This window comes from Osmerus mordax, chromosome 27 (assembly GCF_038355195.1).
Source record: "Osmerus mordax isolate fOsmMor3 chromosome 27, fOsmMor3.pri, whole genome shotgun sequence".
Classification (NCBI taxonomy): Eukaryota; Metazoa; Chordata; class Actinopteri; order Osmeriformes; family Osmeridae; genus Osmerus; species Osmerus mordax.
Genome location: NC_090076.1, coordinates 1809713 through 1829065, shown reverse-complemented (window position 1 = coordinate 1829065; position 19353 = coordinate 1809713). Strand labels below are relative to the sequence as shown.

The following is a 19353-nucleotide window of genomic DNA, read 5'->3' as shown; positions in this document are numbered from 1 at the left end:
CTACTCTCCTGTAGAGATAGACAAGATTGTCCAGCAATGGCGTGCCATCCATCTCAGCAAGTGGAATGAAACAAAAAACACAGTGGGCTTCTGGAGTAAGGTTTGGAAGTTCAGGGATGCAGCTGATATCAACTTGTTTCAGGAACTTGCCATGGCTGCTGTGTCTGTGTTGTCCTTGCCACACTCAAATGCTGAAGTTGAGAGATTATTTAGCCAGATGAGTGTGGTAAAAAGCAAACTCAGAAATCGGATGTCCTTGCAGACCCTTAACTCCATTCTGTATATTCGATATGGTCTGAAGCTGTCAGGTGACTGCCTGATAATGTTTTGCAGATTTTTGGCACATCAGCTGCTTACTCCTTTAAGTCAACTGATGAAGAAAGTGTTTTGTCCGTCTCTTCATAAACGGAGTGACTAAGTTCAGTTAAGTTCTGGATTTTAATACGTATTTATCAATCTGCAGATTGGGAGAGAAAACCAGTCTTCTGACCATAAATGACAACACAACACCAAGCTTAAGTCTCAACCAGGTCTCTCTCCGCTCCGAAAGCCGGAGGACCATCTTTTATAGGGCACAAGAATGTAAACATAGATTGTGACAGTCAGGCAGGAATGACGTTACAACAGTCTCAGAGAAAAAGATTCACTGCTCCCAACACATGATAACTCTCACACTAGAGAGTTCATAGTTGGAGCTCTCCTTGTAGTCATGACAAGGACCGTTTAGCCAGTACTTTCTCCTGACCCCGAACATCTATTAACCTGACACATAGACACAATATACTGTTATTAATAGCAAGCTTACATGATAAACGTACTAACTAGTATCCAATGACTAGTTCTATTGATTAGTGATTAATGTAAGCACACAGGAAATCCCAATTTCTTCCACACAACTCCCTCAGTTGCTGTACCTGCCATAGAAAGCCTTGACCAACATGAAGAGGATGTACCCTTTCTGTGAGCCAGCACAGCGTGTGTGTGTGGAAAGGGGTCTGAAAAAAAGAACAACGAACCTGAATTAAGGCCAGATTGACAGTCTTGTTATACAATAGTTTATTCATAAACTTACAGAATATGATGACAATTATAAGGATGTGAAAATACATTTAATAAGTACAATACGGGTTATAAAAGTATGCATTTAGATTAAAGAATAATAATTAAAAAAAGATCATTAAGAATCTATTAACACAAAGACAATTTTGTGTTGTTGTCTATTTTTGGTCCATTTAGATGTTAGTGTTGTTAAGGTTAAAACCATTTATACCAAAAAAGGTTTAAAAGATGTTTTATAGTTATGGAAAAGAAAATTCATGTTTTATCATCACTTGTTCTAGGGTCCCTTACTTAAACGCTAAAACGCAAAAAAAAAAAAAATATATATACAGTATATATATATATATACATTTTTTTTTTTTAACACAAAAAAGTGCCAAAGTGTCTTTTTGTGCTCACTTTGCCAGTCCCAAGCCTGGATAAAAGAGGAGGGTAATAAGTAAAGGGTTGGAGCTAGCAATTCCACCCCACATAGCAGTCTTTTGTTTTAAAAGGATTAAATTGATTTAGGCTATGCCTAATGTGGGTATAGACAAAGCATTAAAGTCATCAAGTTATTTAGAGATTTGATGGCCTTTGTCAATGCCAAAACATCCAAAAAAGCTCAACAATCAACAGAAGAATGTAGTTATAAACATATTTCGGGTGTTGTTACCCACCTTTTGTCTCTCCAACAAAGCTATTTCTCTCCCACACAGTAGCCGTTACAAATATGCATTAGGCGATGACGTCATTTAGCGACTTTTAGCTACTTTTGGGACAGCCAATAGCTACTCTCCTCACTGAGGAGTTGGCAACACTGGTCATCTCCAGAAGAAACATGGCGGACGCCACAACACCAGGCGTGTCAGCCCCACATCCTGAAAGATGTGCATTTTATGTGGAAAGGAAAAAACGATTCTGTAAAATGCAAGTTGGAAGTGGAAGAAGGTTTTGTGGGGAGCACGCACATGCGGTAAGAAGCTTTAGGCGAACTGCAAAATCCGCTGTAATATCCTGTAAATGTAGTGCTCTGTAGATAGTTAGCTCTAGCTAGCTACATCAAAGAAAGTTGGCAACGTGTAGTCAAAGCTGCCCGCAATGGCAAAATTAATAGAATTCCTCATAGGTGGTGGGCCGAAGCTAAAAACCGTGCATTTGAACGATCCCTGGCGATGGAGGAGCTGGATTTTTCTGTATCGCTTTAAAACCTTTCTACACCCCTTAAAAGAATTGTTGGCATGTCCAGTTCTTGCACATTTTTCAAGAAACAAACATTTAGTTTCTTTATCGACACAGGCAGTTTCCGGACAACTATGGTCCGCATCCGATAAGAGCTCATATACATGAACCTTCATAAAATCCGCCAATCGTATAGCGTTACCCCGATATTCAAGCCAAGTAAAGTACACGCGAGTAAACATTCACATGTGCATTTTGGTGAGCCAGTATATTGTTAGTGGGTGACTGGGCTTCAAATGTATGGAAAAAGTAAAACAAATGGGTAATTAAGGTATTCTCTAAAGAAACATTGCAACATTCCACTTAAACGAGCATATTTGTTATATTATTGCGCTGCTATTAGTCTTCAGAGCAAGTTAACAGTTAAGTGATAATGAAATGTGCAGAACATTGTTCAAATAAATGTACAGTATTGTTTTAAGTGTGTGTCGCCTAAACATATAATAATAACATGAGTCAATGACATATGTAATTATAATTAGCCAATAGTAGGTATACCACATCATTAACACTTACAGGGCTCGACAATAACGATGGCCCGGGGCCAGTAAAAAGTAACGTCGGGACAGTTAAACCAACTCACTGGCCCGATTGGGCCACTGCAAATTATTGATTGAAAAAAAAAAAATCGCATTGTAAAAGTTAACATCCTTCAAATGTTTTACTATCTGCTAAATGCATAAATAACTTTGCAGCTCGCGGGGCGCACAGTTGGCAAATCATGAGTTGAGTAGTGAGTGACGAGTGGTTGTCAAATTGTAATTCTCTAATATCGATAAATTGGCGCGAGACAATAAAGTGAAGATGGCAGCAAAGTAGAGCTAGGAGCTCAAACGGAAGCAACTTTTTTTATGGAACTAAGATGCACTGTCGTATGTTCCCGTCTAAAGCAGACAAAAGTGGATCTTTTTACACAGGCACCGACAATTTTCGAAAACAATCTCTGACCAGCCATGCTAGCAGACAGCACCTGGTTTGCGTGACAGCTAAGCGGATGGTTGACAATCCATCTTCCAGGCCGTTGACCATGCTGGTCAGGAATTTAAATGCAGATGCCCATCGTGTTATTGCACGACTTAAACCAACGGCATATCACGTAATTAAGACGTGCTAGCCGGTCGCCTCGTTCCCCCCGGGCTATTGAACTGCAGCAGAAGAATGGTGTCGACTTGGGTACTTAGTATCATACTGATGAAATGCTATGGAAGCTTTTATATATTAGCATTGAGGGACCAGAGGTTTCAGTTTCAGCCAGACAGTTGTGCAGAGTTGGCTGTCAGCAGGGAAGAGAGCACGTCATGTTTGAGGTTAAGTCAATTGTTTTGCTGACTATTACCTTTTAATTTTTTATCACTAGAAATGTGATTTCATTTTTGTTTGTTTTTATATCCAGGATGTGTTTAATAAATGGTTAAACATGTTTACAGAATAACATAACTTATAAGTCTTTGTTTTTGTTGTAACAATGATAAATTACAACTTTTGGAGGGGGGGCCAGTAAAAATGGTCTTGGGGCCAGTAAGTTTTAAACCAAAAATGTTAATGTTGAGCCCTGCTCATGTATTGCCATCATATTGTCTTTATTATGTGAAGCACTACACGTTTGTATGAACTTCTTTATTAAAATACTTGAAAAAAATAAAAATGTCATAAGACATAAACACAGGTGCAATATAGCATAGAACAACATAATAAAGTGCAAGTAATGCTCTTAGTGCAACAACTAGTGTCCCCAGACACATTCCAGACATCTTTTCAAAAGGTACTGTGCAAAAACAACAACAGTGCTAGATGAACATATCTCTCACAACATTGCACACCTTTTTCTGGTAGTATTGGTTCTCGTGACATCCCTAGTCTGTAGGTATGAATAACTTGCACCAATAAAACTATTGCGGAATTATCCACAATGTAATCGACTACCACACATTGCAGTGCAGCAAGTACACAATGTTACCTCACAGTAAAGTTTAGTGGTTAACTAAACCCCATTATAGGTCTTCAGTCAAACTTGAGAACTTCTATTTTTTTTCTAGGAAAAGGAAAGCAAGAAAAGAAGAATATCATGTCCTCTTGATCCAAAACAGTAAGTACATAAGAAACTCGAGAGGGTAAAATTTCTGGGGAAATTGTAGTGTGTGTTTGCTTGCAGATGGGTCCGTTCATGCTATTTTTACAACTGATATTTTTGTACATTTTATATAAAAATGCCTACTTATTATTTATGAAGATCGCATAGATTTAAAAGCATAGCCCACATTTGTTGCTGCTCATGTACAATTCAAAATACAAAAAGTGAAGTGTAGCATGTCCCTGTACTTACTGTAACAGTGCGTGTCCACTGCAGCGACGCGATGCGAGCGACAACATGTTTTCCATTCATTTTCAATGGAGCCAGGCGAATCACTTGCGTGGTGTATTGTGGGTAGCGACGCGACCGAGTTGAGATTTTCTCAACTTTATACAAAAGAGGAGCGATTTTCGCTAGCGATGGCCAATCGGAGTGTTTTCTTGTTTCTCGTAACATAGCAACCATGGTGAACATTTCTAGCTTTCTAGGTTTCAAGGTGGAGGAAAAACTAATTGTTTGTGTGGCTGCTTAACCAGTCCTGTACGATACATAGCTGTATTCGTACAGAGATGTTAATAAAAAACGATGCATGGCGCAAGGTTGCCGAAGTTGTTGGTGCTTGTACTTTCAAATTCAGTCTAGTCACATTACTTAACTTCGTTCTGTGGTAACTACAGTAGCTAGCTAGCCCGGCTGGAACTCCCTATCGTATCGACAGATTAGCAGACTTTGAGTAATATAATAAAACGTTTTTTACACATGTCAACTTTTATGTCTATTAAACAGTTTTGTATTTTGTATACAAGTTGTATTTTGACTGATGTTGCGAGTACGTAAACCCAATTCTGCACACTTGGCCATGACAACTACAACAGTGACTTTAGAGAACTACATTTTACATGAATCTGTTTGAAACGCCCCCGAGCGTGGTGAACTGTGGGAAGGCGAGCGATGGCAAGCAATTCGCGTCGCTGCAGTGGACACGCACTGTTACAGTGCGTTTACACTGCAGCGACGCGAATCGCTTGTTTTGTACAAAATACAAAACTGTTTAAGTGTGTGTGTGTTGTCAGTGTATGAGTGTGTGTGTGTTGTCAGTGTATGAGGGTGTAAAAAGTTTGAGAAACACTGCTCTATTGTATTCATTCATTAGAACCCCCTCTGAAACAAGCTGATTCAAACAATTTGTCAGTATCAAAATCGCCATTCAAACACTACCATCTGCAAACTGAAAATATGCCCCCAAAAACATAAATACCCTTTCAATTTTTTTTGGGAACACTGGCTACTATAACAAGTTTACTGGAAGCGATTATTTTCTGAAGACTCGGGGCTCATGTGATCGGCTATTCACGTTGTAAGTAGGGAAAAGCGCATTGAACTTTGTCAGCTTCTCTAATACTCCCTCTACATATACTGTCAATCCTGGTCATTGATCCTGGTCCTTGGGCCTACTGTAGTCCTGCATGTTTTTAGAGGTTTATTTGCTCCAAATGACTGGGTTGTCAAAACAAAAGTTGGAAGCAAGATACCACATAGTGTGTCCTGCACCTCCCCCCACCTGTCACTGTACAGGGCTCTAGAGTGCGGGTGCGACAAACATTTTTACTAGGTCACACCGGTGCACCTAACCTCCTCGCATCCGCTGCCTCTCCAAGAACGAAGCGTTTGTTTCTTCTTTGACGGAACTCGCACTCATGGTTGGATCATATCGTGGTCTAAACTAATCAGAGACAGAGATGGGGCGGGTCTTTGCCTCTGATTGGCTGTGGTCCAGATATTCCTGTAGGTCTACACTGCTCCGTGCTGTGTGATTGAAATTACGACCTGAGCACCAGAGAATCAGTTATGGCAGACCTGGGCATTGTACGGCCCGCGGGCCACAACCGGCCCACAGGCTGTTCCAATCCGGCCTGCGTGAGGTAAATCAAAAATTAAAAATAAATAAATGTGTTGAGGGGTTGTAAATATGTAGTCCTGAAACACTTGTGATCAGGCAATTTACATATGTGCGCTTGCGCAACCTCACCGACAGGAGAGTTAGGTGGTTAGCCCTCGAAAATGAAAAACGAAAGGTTGATACAGAATGTAGAGTTTTTAACAAGACATGGACTTCTAAGTATCTGTTTACTGAGGTCAAAGTCAAAGCTGTATTCTTAGTTTTGGAGAACAGGTCGCTGTGTTGAAGGATTACAAATTGAATCGGCACTAAGGGACTCAAGAAAAAAACGAACGCGGACATAATAAGAACTTGACTGATTCAGTGGGCGCGGGCTGATGGTTTGCTAGTTAAATTGCACACTCGGATCATCACCTGTCAGCTGTCCTTCGCATATCCACTGGATCCAAGCCCACTGGATTCCTCTCACGTAACAAAATGAACTGCAAAAACGTATTGCTTTTTGTATAAAGTTGATCAATTGCATATCTTTAACATACTGCAAAACAACTTTTCAGTGTTGGTGAAGATTAACTAGAAAATGAAACACTGATGTAATGATTATTTTAGTTTTTACTGTTACTTCGATAGTCTTTTCCTAGTTGACCAACAATATTTATATAAATATTCACAGAATATCCTTATTCTTCTGATAACCAGTAGCAGCTAATAAAAATATATACTTTACTGCTTTTTACAATGGGGGAAAATGAATAGTGAGCTGAATTAAGTTCAAGTTATCATTGATGCGGCCCTCCAACACATTTCAGGTTTCTCATGTGGCACCTTGTCAAAATTAATTGCCCACCCCTGAGTTACGGAGCTGGGCCATGGAGCTAACCCATGGATCTAGGATGTTGATGCTAGGGAGAGTGTGGCAAGCTGGTTTAGCCAAGGCCAAAGGGCAAGAAAGCCAAATTACAGGTGTTGGCCATCTGAAGGGCATGCAACAGCAAGGGGGGACCCGCTATAAGACTTTGAGCCATGAAATGTTAGGTCTCAGTTCAGGGAAGCACTTTTAAACAGTAGCACTTTCTATTTTAAAATGTTTTATTTTGCTTGCAATGTTTTAGTTTGGCAGCTCAGTGAAGCACTTAAAATATTTTTATATACAGTTTAATTGTGCGTCAAATAAAACCAATATTTACCTACACCTTATTCTTGTTTAAGGTAATTTACATAATCTATATGAATGTATATGGAGCGTGATAAAAAGGTGACCTTGAAATTGTGGCGACGCAAGGAAAAATTTGGGTGCACCAAAATTTTGTGCTGGTGCACCTAAATAAAAAAGTTAGGCGCACCAGTGCAACCAAGGGAAAAAGTTAGTCTGGAGCCCTGCTGTAGGTCAGTCACTGCTGTTTGCTAGCCAACCTTCACTGAGGGGATTGTTTGAATGCGCAGTAATTGAAAAATGTTTATGTAGGCTTATATTTGAGACCACACATTTGTAGATGTAGGCCTATGTTTCAACTATATCAAAACGGATTATGAGGTCGATCGGATGAAATGAGCGAAAACGAGGCACAATTTTCCCTCATCTGTCTATATTGAAATGCCCGTGGCAAGCTAACTAGCTAAATAGAGCGAATGCTCTATGTAATGCTCAGAATGTAGCTCTAAAACGGGGGCATTCGTCGGACATAAGCTCAAATATCTCAAAACAAAATTCCCAACTGGAAGATGTTGGCTGTTTTCACAGCACTGTAGAGGAGACCTTTGTGAAAAGATTGACATACAATTTAAGCTGTGGCATTGAATTTCAGGTCAGGAATCAGATTCGTTTTTCAATTGGTGAAACAATCTGGGACTTTTGATAAGGGGAGTGCCGAAAATGCACTGTAGCCGTTTGGTTTGGCTTCCTAAACGGTGGTAAAAATAAATAAATAATAATCTTACCAGTGTTATCGTGAGCTACACATACAGGTATATAATGATTATCTCACCAACGAATCGTTGACTTTTACAGTAATGTCATAATAAATCCTAAAACAAACATTTATTTGTGAGGCATGTTTATTATTTTAAAGGGGTCATTTTTGGGGTATTTCACACTGTTCCTTAAAGTCTCAAAATAGGGTATGTAACATTGGTTGGGCTGAAAATGGCCCGGGTGCTGTTCTTTGCCCCCTGATGCATCCTGTGAAATAGCCCTAGAATGAAACGGTAGGTTTTCTCCTTTTATGGGATGCTCATGAATACATAGATGAGCTGCGCGCTGATTTGGTTGGTTTACAACGAGCGAAGCTGTGGAGCAAAGACGCAACACGGCCAACAGCACTCACTGAAACATCGAAGGTGGAGACTTGAAATAAAAACGTACAAATAAATCTATTGTGTCTACACTAGGGGTGGAACGGTACATGTATTCGTATTGAACCAAAACGGTACGGGCGTCACAGTTCGGTGCATGAAATTACACGGAGAATACACGGTATAAAAATTAATTAAACTTGCGTGCAAATGAATTAATGTAATGCGGAACTACTGATAGATACTCGTGTTCTTTAGGGACACCTAATCTGTTACCCCACTTTAGCTCTGAAGGTCTGATTGGCGCCGGCGTGAGTCAGAGATAGCTAGCAGCAATAAGGACGAGTATGGCGAGTGGTGGCGATCTACAAGAGATAGAGGACCCGCCGGCCTCTTTAAGATCGCAACTTTGGGAAAACTTCGGTTTTCCCATTCAGTTACAGTAGTACAGGTGAGAGAGTGGTGGATAAGACAAGCACTGTGTGTCGGCGTTGTTCAGCAGTTGTGGGGTATGTGAGTGGAAATACATCTAACACGCTAACACATTTAACGCATCTGGATAAGAGCGTATGCTAAATTACAAAATGTCTGACGCCATCACCCAGGTGCGCCAATCACTGGAACAAGACCAAAAAAAAGGTCACATTTTTCCTCCCAACAGTGCTTAACCAGCCTTTAGATACACATACAAATAGGGCCAAAAAAATCAGACGCAATCGGAATTTACATGTCATCTTCAATGCGCCCGTATTCACTCGTATAGGAACCTGGTTTGATTTTCTTTTCCCTCCATTGTACCGAACCGTGATGTCTGAACCGAGGTATGAACCAAACCGTGACTTCAGTGTACCGTTCCACCCCTAGTCTACACAACACTGTTGTCAACAGATTGACTAGATATCATTTGAAATGATAACGTTAGTTGTTTCCACTTCTGTTGCCAGTCAGGAACATGAAATAACGTTGCCCCCATTGCCAATAAACTAAATCATCACACATTATTAATGTAGAATGTAGTTCTCTAAAGTCACTGTTAGGGATGGATATCGAGAACCGGTTCTTGTTTAGAACCGGTTCCCAGTGAATCGATTCCTTGGAATCGTAAGCAAAATTCCTTAACGATTCTGTTAACGATTCTCTGTGCCGTTAAACAATTAAAATGCTAAGTTTAATAATGGATTAAAAATCGATATGCTCAGTTTAATAATGGGACACGCGAACGTCTGTCTGAATAAACTATAAAAGTTCAAGAATGCAGCAAACATGGCAACTAGGAAGAAGCGTTCTAAAGTTTGGTTGTATTTCACACAACAAAATGACAACAACGCCACTTGTAACGCGTGTAAAAAGTCTATTTCGTCGAAGGGAGGAAATACTACAAATATGAAGAAACATTTGAACACACAGCATGGAATGAAGTTACTGGAACGTCATGTGTTCGATTCATGCAGCAGCGCAGCTAACGTTCGCGCTTCATCTCTAACTATCTAAGGTAGAGCTAAACTGCTCAAAAGTGATCACAACCACTTGTTACTGTGTGAAGCAATTTGCCTTTGTGTGTAGTCGATCTAGTTATTTTCTGTCCCGTCGTTTGAAGTATACATTTTAGCTCCGGCATTCGTCTCCCATTAGTATTGATCTTATTGATCATTTCACGTTATCGGGGCGGCGTGTGTTATCAGCAAACGTTCGCGTGTCGCATTATTAAACTGAGCATATCAATTTTTAATCCATTATTAAACTTAGCATTTTAATTGTTTAACCTTTTAATAGTCCTGTTAAATGTGCCTGAAAACGCCTAAACAACATACCCAAAGTACATTGAAAGCTGTTGTTGAACCATTTGGAGTACATGCATGTAAATGGTCTCTTTTGAAAGGTGACACTGAAGTTATTTCCCCTGTTGTTAGGACCCCTGTACGTCCTACTGGTGTTGAGTAATAGAAGCTTGAACACAACGAAACTGAAAGTTTCTATCTCCGACTAGATTTTGTTTTGAAAACAGAGGCCTGAAGAGGCCTAGAGGTGGTAGGTATTAGCTCATTTCAGAGCCAGTCAAAGCCAGTTTGAGAAATTTGTTTAGAACGAGTGTGTGTGTGGGGGGGGGGATGCAGGACGCACAGACCTAGTTGGCTGTAGAGGGGAACATCGATAAGAGAATCGATAAGGAATCTATAAGCAGGAATTGATGAGGAGTCGGAATCGTTAAAATCTTATCAATACGCATCCCTAGTCACTGTTGTAGTTGTCATCGCCAAGTGTGCAGACTTGGGTTTACGTACTTGCAACATCGATCAAAATACAACTTGTATACAAAATACAAAACTGTTTAATAGACATACACGTTGACGTGTAAAAAACGTTTTATTATATTACTCAAAGTCTCTGCTTATCTGTCGATACGATAGTTTCAGCCGGGCTAGCTAGCTAGCTAGTTACCACAGAATGAAGTTACGTAATGTGACTACACTGAATTTGAAAGTACAAGCACCAACAACTTCGGCAACCTTGCGCCATGCATCGTTTTTTTTTAATTAACATCTCTGTACGAATACAGCTATGTATCGTACAGGACTGGGTAAGCAGCCACACAAACGATTAGTTTCTCCTCCACCTAGAAAGCTAGAAATGTTTACCATGGTTGCTACGTTACGCGGAACAAGAAAACACTCCGATTGGCCATCGCTAGCGAAAATCTCTCCTCATTTGCATAAAGTTGAGACAATCTCAACTCGGTCGCGTCGCATCGCTACCCACAATGCACCACGCAAGCGATTCGCCTGGCTGCATAGAAAATGAATGGAAAACATGTTGTCGCTCGCATCGCGTCGCTGCGGTGTGAACGCACTGTTAGGAAGACTCTGAAAAGTGTCAGCATTCCCTGTACAGCCTGGAACACTGCATTTACGATGGTCCATTTTCAATATCCTTTAAAAACTTCCAAACTTTCTCCTTTGTAATTCCTGTGGAAGTACACAGAGCAGCGTGCAGCTAAACTAGTGTCTGAGATCCTGGACCAGAACACCAGAGGGCTGGTTTGTATGTAAATGTTGGTGCGTGACAAAGGTGATGCTACATTTGTGACGTCACAAATTCAGCTTTTTCGAAACCGATCGTTATACAGCTGCAGTTTCAAGTTTAGATAGAGACATGAGATTTAGATAGGAAAGAAGTGTCAATGGACTTTGAGGTTCACTGTATGTCCATTTTACCCACCGAACAGTCGTTATTCAACTATGACAAGGTAAAATCGGTTTTGCAATCAATGACCCCTTTAACGATTGGAAATAGACGGCTGTCATATGTGTTGTACATCAGATGCTAATGTCATGATGCTCACACCTCACTGAAATTGCAGACTATTGTTTCCGAAAGTAGATGTACTAATAATATCAGCATCTATCGTATTGTACTTTACATTTCACAACGTTAAATGAGCAAATGGTTATCACCCTGGCCTTTGCCTGTGGCGTTTCTGCCGCTGTCTTGCAGTTTTAAGTTGCTAGCTATCTCCCAGAAGTTAACGAGCGCACGGGTTTGTGACTTCAGTGACTGGCTAACTCGTTAGCCACTGTTATCTTCACTTTTTGCCAGAAAAACTTAAATTAAACCTAAACCGTGCGACGGAAAGTAAAATCCAATACAAGCAACGCAATCGTGACCAAGACGAACATTTTGACTATGTAGTGCAAAAACTGAGGGACTAGTTGGGGTGGGAAAATAATAATAATAATAATAAATATAGCTGCAGGCAGCAATGGGGGGTTCCTCTGATGAAGAAAATCAAAGTACTAAGTCCTTGGGTTAATTTCTCTAAGTTTGAAACAGCACAAAAACTTCCCGAGTTTGATGCAAAGTGTTTAATCAGAATCCAATACAACAGGGTGAATTCCTTTCAAACGTGAGCCAGATTCTGCAGAATCAGACTGAGAAATCTTCTCCGGACATATTCTTTTATATCAAAACCTTATCAGTTCTGTAAATTTGCTATTGGTACAATATTGTTTATCACAAATGCATAATTCATTTTATACTCTATTGGTCTCTCTCTCTAAAGGCTTCAGATTACAGGTGCATAGAGAAATCATCTATTTTTTGTAGACCCGCTCTGACCTTGACGGCCAGTCACACTGGGCTCCGGGCCGTGGGTTGTAAAATCGCCTCATTACTGCTGGGTTTTAGTTTTTCTATGGTAGAAGCCTGATCACATAGCCTTCTCTCGCACCCAGCCCCAATCATCCAGATGAACCTTTTTGGGCTTAATTTTTCCTTCTATATCTTAGGGGAAATACTAAAGTCAATGGCTTTGCATCAGGCTTTTTCAGTAGTGTAACATATAAAGGTATAAAAGTGATTAAAAGGCATATTTCAATCATATAATCTTTCATAATTACAACAGTGTGATATTATTCCACTTCACCTCCTCAACATTGCAAACTTTTGCAAAATTGACATGATACAAACATGTATTTAATACATGTACACAACATTTCAACATTTCAATTGGAGCAATGACTGATTTTAAGTCATATTTTGAAATTCTTCACAAATTCGTCACTGTAGCGAAAAATCCATGCTGCCGACAATATGAGTTCTTGAGACTTTTGTTCCCCATGAGTAGTAAGGCATGCATACCAACCTTCAGATATCTTGGCCTGATAGGGTCAAAATTCCACCCTTTTGAAAGTGGCATCTTTGAAGCGTGTTCTGTAAGGCCACCTGTGCTGTAATCAGGCCCATCATGTAGAGATCCATGCTTTAAAATCTTTGACTCAGGACTAACCGAAAATTTCCAGCCCAACGAGTGCTCAAAATGCCTTAAGACTAGCCCAAAATCTTTTGGGCGTACAACTGAGGAGTTACCACATTTATCCAATTCATTACAACAAGTTATGTTATCATGCCGCTTCCTATCACCACCAAACTGAAACACAGAGCAACAATTACTTTATTAAAGTGAGGAGAAACATTACTAAAGGAAGTGTGTGTAGGTTATGAACTCTTAATGTTCGCTTTCCCCACACACTTTCCCCATCCGTGCTATTTCCCTCTCTCCCAGTGCAGGTCACTTAAGGCAGAAATGCCATGGCTGCATGAGGTTTAGAAGTAGCCCAAAAACATGCCACCCGCGATCAGTACATTTTCACCCGCGAAACTGATTTGAAAGTTCCCCAATTTAGCAAAAAAATCGCAAATGTGGCAACTCTGCCTGAGTAGATCTCATCTGGAATCTCATTCAATACACAAATGACAACAGGCATGAGGAAAATTGTGCTAGGACAGTGCAAATAATCTGCTGGCATTGAGGCTTGACTACTCTACCTATATAATTTCACCATTCGAAAAAAATATACTTTTTCGTATTTGAGCAACCTGAATTTGTAGATCAGAATTTTTTTCACTGAAATAAATTTGTGTGAATTCGGTGGTGTTTAAATTTCAATATTAAGTATTCAATGCCTACAATTCAAAACATGTCACTGATTTGCTTCGATATCCGACACGCAGTGGAGTCCATTATTGGATGATATTGGACACCTCAAAGGGCATTATATCCTGCTTATACCATGGTCACTTACCAACGAATTTGTTTTACAAACATTAATTTATGTTTTTATGCGTTTTGCAATAGAAATCAACATTGGCCAACTCAGATATCTGTAGTGCGCTAATAGAACTCATACCGTCTTTCCTTTGGCTGAGCTATTAGCCAGAAAGCTAACGTTATGCCAGAAAGCGTTAAAGGCAACAACATTGTGTACGGTTGACAAACAGTAAATATAATTTGACAGCATGTTTGACAAGAAGACTTTCTAGCTGGCCAGCTATGCCATTGTCCCCAAATCAATATCAAGATTTTCACAGACAAAGTATTGGCCATATACTAGTACTGTACTAGGCTGCAGTACGGCCGCAGCCTGTGTAGCTAGTTGAATAGCAAATGGATGTGAGATGAAAGCATCAAAGTTGGCATATTCTCCAAACGGTAATTATAATTTGACAACAAGACCAGCCAGCCAGACAACAAGACCAGCCAGCTATCCAGCCATGTCATTGTCCCCAAATCAAGATTTTTTCGAACAAAATAATCGGCATGTCGTGTAGGCCGCAGCCAGTCTGAAATAGATTGACTAGACTAGCGAGGTGAATAGCGAATGGGATGTGAGAGGAGCGGTTACGTGACACTGACACAGTAAATTCAGAAAAGTTAAATTTTCCTAATAGGTTAAAAGAAATATTGAAGTCACTTATTGTTGTAATTACATGTTAGCTTGTTTTCGAAAGTCTTTCAAAATTGTAAACAGAGACTTTGACTCCGTCCCTGTTGTTGTGGTTATTTATTTCAGACACTTAGTATGAGCCTGTACTATGTAACCTGCACAATAATTAGAATGGGGAACAGACAGTTTTACTGGAAGTACTTAGTAGGGGTGGGAATCTTTTGGTACCTCATGATTAGATTCGAATCGATTCTTGGGGTCATGATTAGATTTTTAATCAAATTTCGATTCAATATATGCTTACATTTGATTCCAGTTTGCTGTTTAGTGTCACTTGTTTCTATTTGACTGTGATAGGCAGTTAAGTGAAGAAAAAAATCCCACTGCATCAAAACCTTGAAATGTATTGCTTTTCTTACAGTTTAGTAAACTCATTGTTATAAAACAAATGCATTTGAATTTAAGCTGACTGCAACCATTCAACATATGATAGTATTCTGTTTTTATAAGCAAGGCAGCCCTGAGACAAATAGAATAACTAGTTCGTACAAAAATAAAAAATAAAAATGTGATTCGATGTGAATCGCTAGAAGACTGAATCGCGATTCATACGTGAATCGATTTCCCCCCCCACTCTTACTAAATATGTGTGAGATGACACAAGCACACTTGTGCCTATGCAAAGGCATGCACACCCAATAAATGCTGAAATACAGGTAATTGCAAAGGATTCACACTCTTGCTCCTGCAACCTTGTGTGACTAAAGACCAGTGTTGGGGTAGTTACTCAAAAAAAGTAATTGAGTACACATTACTAGTTACTTAGAAAAAGTAATGCTTTACTAGATTACTCACTGCTGAAAGTAAATAGTTACACTACTAGTTACGTTACTTTTGGATTACTCCGTGACATCACCCGAGATGCACTTGCCAAATAACAATATATATGCCCAAATCAACTCATAGTTATTATAATGAGGACAGATCTCTCTTTTATGCATTTTAATACCACAAAGCTGACAAAGAAGTTGTGAACATCAACCTAAAAGTTGTCAAGCAAAACAAGGCTACAGTACTGGCAGTAAGCAAAATGTCTCAAAATAAAATAATGCTTAAAACTTTAAATGGCAACATTTCCTCTACTATGTATGCTGCTACAAGCCTGTTTATCTCTGCTTTGGTAACCTTCTGATGTTGAAAGTCAAGTCGTGGCTGCTTGGCTGGTGTCGGCAACAATGGCAACGGCAACCTTTTATCGGCATCAGTGTCACTCAGGGTTCGGGGATCCTTAGCTATAGTCTTGAGTTAGCATGTTGCCGTTGAAGATGCTTTGACAGATTAGAGGTTGTGTTCGCGGCGGTGGAGAGGTGTTTTTGGCGTGGGCACAATGTACATTGTACAGTTATGGTTTTGTCCTTTCGCGCAACTAATACGAAGTAATGTGCATACCTCCATCCCTCAAAAGACGTCCTCTGCCATTCTTGTTTCGCCTCCTGAACTCTGGGGCTAATTCAACTGACGAGTGTGAAGCAAACACACGTAGCCTACTGTAAAGGGAAGTTTGATTTGTTTTTTTCTCCTCCCGATATGCAGATCGCAGTAATGCAAGTAACGCAAGTAACAACATTTTTGTATTAGTAACTGTAATGCGATTACTGAAGTTATCAACAGTAATGCGTTACATTACTGCGTTACAGACAAATGTAATCTGATTACAGTAACGCGTTACCCCCAACACTGCTAAAGACACACACACAATGTGTATATATATATATTTTTTTGTGGTGGGCCGTTAACGCGCGTTAACGCGCTGCGACTCTTATCGGCGATAAAAAAAATATTGCCGTTAATCTATTCTCAAAGTTGGGTTGGGAGCTGGGTCTATACTACGCAAGCTATGATGACTTTCACCTTGATATTTTGGCGCGGATCTATACCTAGCCGAATTGCACTGTAGGGGGCGAGAACGAGTCTTCGAACCTGTGTGTATGCCTTGTGTATGAAATTATCACATCAAACGTGACGTGCTAACATGGATGCAGCTATGAAGCCGCCTGGTTTGCTTCAGGGAAAATGTATTTTTAAGAAGCTTCCCAATGGAAACCTTGACAAGACTAAGGTTGTTTGCACCTTGTGCTATGCGGAATTAGTTTACTGTAGGAGTTCTTCCAGTCTCAAATACCACCTAAACGCAAAGCATCCCTTAGCTAATGCGGAAGATGCCGGGCCAAGTACTGATGTAGCGCAGGGGAAGAGTCGTCGTCAAACTACGATGTTTGAGTGCAACCGAGGCAAGCCCGTCAGCACAGCTCTATCAGCCAAGTTAACTAATCTAATAAACAGTTAATAAACAAAAGTACATCTTATTGAACATAATTTATTTTCATCAACAATTATCATAGTAGAACAGCTTTATCAAGCAGTTTGTGATGCATTTTGGAAACAGGAGATGAGCTCCTGGTCTATGCGCCACCTGGCTTGAGAAACCCGTTCTCAAAGACTTACTTTTAGTAATTATTTGGGTTAATTAATCTAGATTTAAAAAATTAATCTATGCCCACCACTATTTTTTAAATCTAGATTAATCTCACTGTAATCTTGGTGTTAATCTAGATTAATCTAGATTAAAATGGCTCATTTGAATGCCGAAGGCATTCAGAATATGTGTGCTACCCAAATAATGACTAAAAGTAAGTCTTTGAGAACGGGTTTTTCAAGCCAGGTGGCGCATTAGACCAGGAGCTCAAAGCAGAATTCCCATATCTGTTGAAATGCCCTGCTTGACTTTTTTGGTGTAAAAGTTTTGTTGTAGAATTGACCGAACTGTAAAATTATGAACTTTGTGACATGACGCGACCAAGAAAGAGACATGGCTGCCGCCTCATAAGACTATGTGGTCTATCTGGTGACGCACTCACTCAAATTTCAAGACTTTCGTGACCCAAATCAAAATTCTGATGCGACAGATCAATGGGGAATTGCTTTCTCTCTTAAATGCTACCATCCTCGACCTTTTTTGTCTTTTTAAATCTAACTATTTGTATTATCCGTGTAATTCTCTAGCTTTTATAAAGGTTATCTTCCCGGTTTTCTGCCACCTAGATGCACGCACAACTGTTCGTGTTGGCGTTGCAAGCTTTCTTTTTTACCATGACGGGCGCGGTAGTCGGGAGCTGTACTCCGCAATTTCACTTGCCAAATGGCGGAGCATCGGACACAATTTAGTCGCCAGCACAAAAATCTACACGACATTGGCGCTTGGCGGGTGCCAATTTCGAGCCCTGTTAGCACGTCACATTTGATGTGATAATTTCATACACAAGGCATACACACAGGTTCGAAGACTCGTTCTCGCCCCCTACAGTGCAATTCGGCTAGGTATACATCCGCGCTAAAATATCAAGGTGAAAGTCATCATAGCTTGCGTAGTATAGACCCAGCTCCCAACCCAACTTTGAGAATAGATTAACAGCAATATTTTTTTTATCGCCCGATAAGAGTCTCACGTTAATGCAGCGCGTTAACGCCGATAACGGCCCACCACTAATATATATATGTAAGTCAAACCTATGGGTGAAACTGATGCTATTATTAACTGCGTGGGTAACAAATGTTGCTTTCTTTTTACCTTTTTTATACAGTACTGTATTTGAAGACCTTTTGGAAAAACATCTGAAAAAGTGCAACTCTAGAGAGAAGCCCAGACCTGTGAGTAAATTTAAAATATAGAACTATAATTGCAAGATTATTTTCTGTCTCTCGATTATCTCAAAGTCTGCGGGTGTCTTGCTCAGAAATCATGGACTTGCAGTGCCGTTTGTGATGTTGTTTGGATGAGCAGTTCACTTGGAAATATAATTAAGTCTATAAAAATCTAAATGTATCGCTGCACTAAGCAATGGAACCATGTGTCTTGCAATAAATAAATATAACCGAGTTGGGCTAGTGTTGTCCCAATCTTTTAATTTGAACTTTTGTTTTTTGCTTGACGGGCTAGCAACAGTAACGAAGGTGGGTGGGGCTTTTGCAAATTTTTATGCCTTGATTTATCTTAATAACCGTGCATTGTATGATGTGGCAGGTGTGAAGTGTCAAGTGTGTTTGTTGCAAGTTGTTTAGATGAATGGTTTGGAACAAATATAAATGTTGATCTCCACTAAGCAATGCATGCATCTTGCAATAAATAAATATAACCAACATGGATCACTCCAATATGGTGTCCTTCCATGGGTGCTGCACTAGTGCATACATGTCACTCCCATATTTCTGTTAATATTTTGTATTCTCTAACCAAATCAGGTTTATTATGCGCAAGATATTAATGCAGGACCAGCATGTGATGAAGGCAGTTCCAGTTGTGAGGTAAGATACAACACAATTTTCAACATGATAGATGATTGAGAGAATAAAGTTCTTTCAATTAAACAAAAAGTGTAGAAGAATATCACAAATTCTAGTACATTAGAATTTTGACATTTGTAATGTATGTATTGGAGTCAGGTGGCTGAGCGGTGAGGGAATCGGGGTGGTAATCCGATGGTTGCCAGTTCGATTCCCGGTCAACCAACTGACGTTGTGTCCTTGGGCAA

At 39.9% G+C, this 19353-nt stretch overlaps 1 protein-coding gene across 2 annotated transcripts in view; it reads left to right on the top strand.

Moving 5' to 3' along the window:
• The first annotated feature begins 1876 nt into the window (after window positions 1-1876).
• trmt13 (tRNA methyltransferase 13 homolog) overlaps window positions 1877-19353 on the top strand; it is a 64677-nt gene continuing 47200 nt past the window's right edge. The window contains exons 1-4 of one of the 2 annotated variants that reach the window (XM_067230683.1): window positions 1877-2014; window positions 4317-4366; window positions 18406-18472; window positions 19064-19126. In XM_067230683.1, the coding sequence (XP_067086784.1) occupies window positions 1880-2014; window positions 4317-4366; window positions 18406-18472; window positions 19064-19126 (315 nt within the window). In that variant the 5' untranslated portion in view covers window positions 1877-1879. The remainder of the gene's footprint in view (window positions 2015-4316; window positions 4367-18405; window positions 18473-19063; window positions 19127-19353) is intronic. The other variant, XM_067230684.1, reaches the window with a different exon arrangement.